General features: G+C 50.9%; 1 protein-coding gene across 2 annotated transcripts in view; it reads left to right on the forward strand.

Moving 5' to 3' along the window:
- The first annotated feature begins 8 nt into the window (after positions 1-8).
- The window catches only part of ZNF232 (zinc finger protein 232), a 6649-nt gene continuing 3126 nt past the window's right edge, over positions 9-3531 (forward strand). Inside the window, exons 1-3 of one of the 2 annotated variants that reach the window (XM_011994692.1) lie at positions 9-107; positions 2039-2513; positions 2857-2983. In XM_011994692.1, the coding sequence (XP_011850082.1) occupies positions 85-107; positions 2039-2513; positions 2857-2983 (625 nt within the window). In that variant the 5' untranslated portion in view covers positions 9-84. The remainder of the gene's footprint in view (positions 108-2038; positions 2514-2856; positions 2984-3531) is intronic. The other variant, XM_011994693.1, reaches the window with a different exon arrangement.

Genomic DNA, 3531 nt, shown 5'->3' on the forward strand with positions numbered 1-3531 from the left:
AGGCGGAGGCTGCGACCTGCGCAGGCGCAAACCTGCAGCTGGTGGGTGAGGGCTGGAAGTGGCCCGGTTCGCGGCAGCGCCCCGATGGAACCTCCTGGTCCTGTGAGGTGAGTGTTGGCGGCGGCTTCCCCGAGGTCCACCTCGCGGCTTGGCTTTTGCCCGTCCCGCAGGCAGCGGCGGCTGTGCATTGAGCGGGCCTGGCAGGCAGCTCCGTGGGCGTGTGTGGAGAGGGGTTTGGGTTGCCCACGGTGCCCGCGCTGCGCTGCCCTCGCGTTGCGTCACGTGCCGTGGAGGGGGGTCTTGATGTCCTTCTAATCTTTTCTCGAGACCCCTGGGTAGGGAGTGAAGGGTGGGAGGGGGAGTTGTACCTGGCCTGGACGACGGCCTCCTTCCCGCGCTCCCGGGCGGGCACCTGCCCCAGGCCGGGGTAGGGAAGTTTTGCTGGGGCCAGCGCCGCCGGGCATCACGGTGGGAGACACGAGCTCCGCGTTTTTCTTCGCGCCTCCTTTGTCTTCGGCCAGCGGTCCCTCTTTGTGCTCCTTTCGTGGCCTCTGATGCGTCCCACCTCCTTCCCTGTGGTGAAAGGAAAATAAAATCTCAGGACCCCAAACTTACTATGCCAAAGGGAAAAGTTAAGCTTGGAAACTGAGTCACGAAAAAAAAACTGCTTTTCCTTTTGTTCCCAAACCGATAGCTGCAAGATAGAAAGCAACATATGCCCCCAGGTGGCCTCCCTCACCCTGGCAATGTAAATGAACAGCCCAGCTTCACCGGACAAGACTAGAAATGCTTCCTCCACCCACCCGGAGACGAAGCTATTTGACTTCTTCCTCTACTCTAGATCTACTTTATCTTGTGGAAAATGCAGATGTACTGAGCACCAGACAAATTCATAATTGACTTCCTCTTTTCACGTGCAACACGTGAACTCAGCTCTAATCAAATCCTCACAAGAATGTGACCACTTACCTCACTACATACCCCCCCTCTTCTTTACTCCTTCCCCTCCTTTGCCAGCTTTCTCCCCATTAAATTGAAGCCCTCAAAACCCTCGGTGGTAAAAGTGCGGGCCACGGATCTTACTGTGGCTTGTGTGTCTTTTTCCTGGGTGCATCCTCAACCTTAGCAAAGTAACCCCTAAATTGGTTGAGACCTATCTCAGATGCTTTTGTGGTTTACACCTGTTAGATTCCTTGACGCAGGTCACTGTACCCGAGTTTTGTTCATAGCTGCCCCTTAATAGGGCTTCTGCGTTTGAATGAGATCCAACTCCGTAGAGGGGACTTAACGTTTTTCTTTTGCTGAAACTGCTACTTCAGAAAGTTTTTAAAGCAGGGAGGAGCCTCCCCAGCAAACCCCACCTTGCAGTGAAAGCTGCTGGGCTCTGGGCTCTGGGCTCTGCATTTGGAAACTTGGGTTTTGCTTCAAACTTGTTTCTTCCCAATAATCATTTCTTCCCATAGGCCCCCACAACTTTTTTTTCCTTGATATTTTTTCCTGTTAATGGCATTTATTTAGTTGTATTGTAGAAAACCACTTTACATTCCCGTCTCTACAACAAGGCAAGTTTCTCAAAAGCATTGACTTAGTACATCAGAATTCTCGGGAGGGGTGGAAGAAAAAGCCGGACTAAGGGGTATATATAGTACAGAGTTTGGCTCTTTGTAGTGCTGAGTATATGTTTAATGAATCAAAAAAAGAAGAGGCCAGGCATGGTGACTCATGCCTGTAATCCTACCACTTTGGGAGGCCGAGGCGGGTGGATCACCTGAGGTCAGGAGTTCAAGACCAGCCTGGCCAATATGGCAAAACCCTGTCCCTACTAAAAATACAAAAAAATTAGCTGGGCGTGGTGGTGGGCGCCTGTAATCCCAGCTACTCAGGAGGCTCAGGTAGGAGAATCTCTAGAACCCTGGGGGTGGAGGTTGCAGTGAGCTGAGATCGTGCCACTACACTCCAGCCTGGGTAACAGAGTGAGACTCTGTCTCAAAAAAAAAAAAAAAAAGAAGAGGAGGAATGATTTCTTCTTATGTTACAGGGGGCCCTTGCAATATTCCAGCTGGTATGAGCCTTCTGCAGAGGTAGTCCAGACTAGAACGGCTGTATCACTAACAGCAGCTGAAACTCTGGCCCTTCAGGGTACACCGGGACAAGAGAAGATTATGATGATGGAACCAAAGGAAGAGGAAGAGTCTTGTGAGTATGAGACCAGGCTACCTGGGAACCACTCTACCAGTCAAGAGATCTTCCGCCAACGCTTCAGGCATCTCCGCTACCAGGAGACTCCTGGTCCCCGGGAGGCCTTGAGCCAGCTACGGGTACTCTGCTGTGAGTGGCTAAGGCCAGAGAAACACACGAAGGAGCAGATCCTGGAGTTCCTGGTGCTGGAACAATTCTTGACCATCCTGCCTGAGGAGCTCCAGTCGTGGGTGCGGGGACATCACCCTAAGAGTGGAGAGGAGGCTGTGACTGTGCTGGAGGATTTAGAGAAAGGACTTGAACCAGAGCCGCAGGTGGGAAGGGGGATTTGGTCTGTTATGGGAGCCAGATCAATGACCTTCAGGCTGGACAGAGGGGCAGCAGTAGGGGCAGTTGCCAAGGTCAAACCTCTCTTGGGCCAGGTAGAGCAGTTAATGTGTGTTTCTGTGTCTGTCTTTTCCGGCCTCGAGCCCTGAATGAGAAAGAGACTCTAGCTCCTTTTCCTTCTCTTGTGCTGACTCCGAGGAGGCTCTCTAAAGTCTTCTTGGAAGCTTTGGTACAAGGAGAGTCACATCTGCAAGTGTCCAGGCAGGGGACAGAAACCACACTAGTAATTTGAAGAAAATTTAAAACTGAGTGGTGCCTGATCACCTCCAGGTCCCAGGCCCTGCACATGGACCTGCACAGGAAGAGCCATGGGAGAAGAAGGAATCTCTGGGAGCAGCCCAGGAAGCACTGAGCATCCGGCTCCAGACTAAGGAGACGCAGCCTTTCCCAAAGAGTGGTGAGGAGCAGGATTCTGTGGGGAGGGAGAGGAGAAAGAGGGATGATAAAGGGCACAGTACCTAGTACCTGTAAAGGGTAAATAGTAGTAGGCACTTAAATGTTTGGTATCATCACAGCCTTACAATTCTTATCTCTTAGGTGAGAGACTTTGCCTGTTTCATCACTCGTAAAATTAGGAGTAAGAATAACCTGCCTCATAAGATAGCTCTGAGGATGAAGCTGAACTTGGGTCATATCTGGATATAAAGCCTGGCCAGTGTCTCTTAACTTTAGAGAGCCCTAAATCAGGACCAGGAAATAGTTCATTCACTTATGCCTTATCATCTTCACTGCACTTAACTCCTAGTCTATAATAACTCTGCCCTGAGCTAGAGGCCAGCCTTGAGATCCTTTTTTTTTTTTTTTTAAACTCCTGAGGCCTCGCAAAACACACTTTTTAAGCCATAGAGCACTCCTATGTGAGATACAGCCTGTCATCACCTTTACCACCTCTTCCTCATGTAAACAGCCCTATTTGAGGCCGAGACGGGCAGATCACAAGGTCAG

This window comes from Mandrillus leucophaeus, unplaced genomic scaffold (assembly GCF_000951045.1).
Source record: "Mandrillus leucophaeus isolate KB7577 unplaced genomic scaffold, Mleu.le_1.0 Scaffold46, whole genome shotgun sequence".
In the NCBI taxonomy this organism is placed as follows: domain Eukaryota; kingdom Metazoa; phylum Chordata; class Mammalia; order Primates; family Cercopithecidae; genus Mandrillus; species Mandrillus leucophaeus.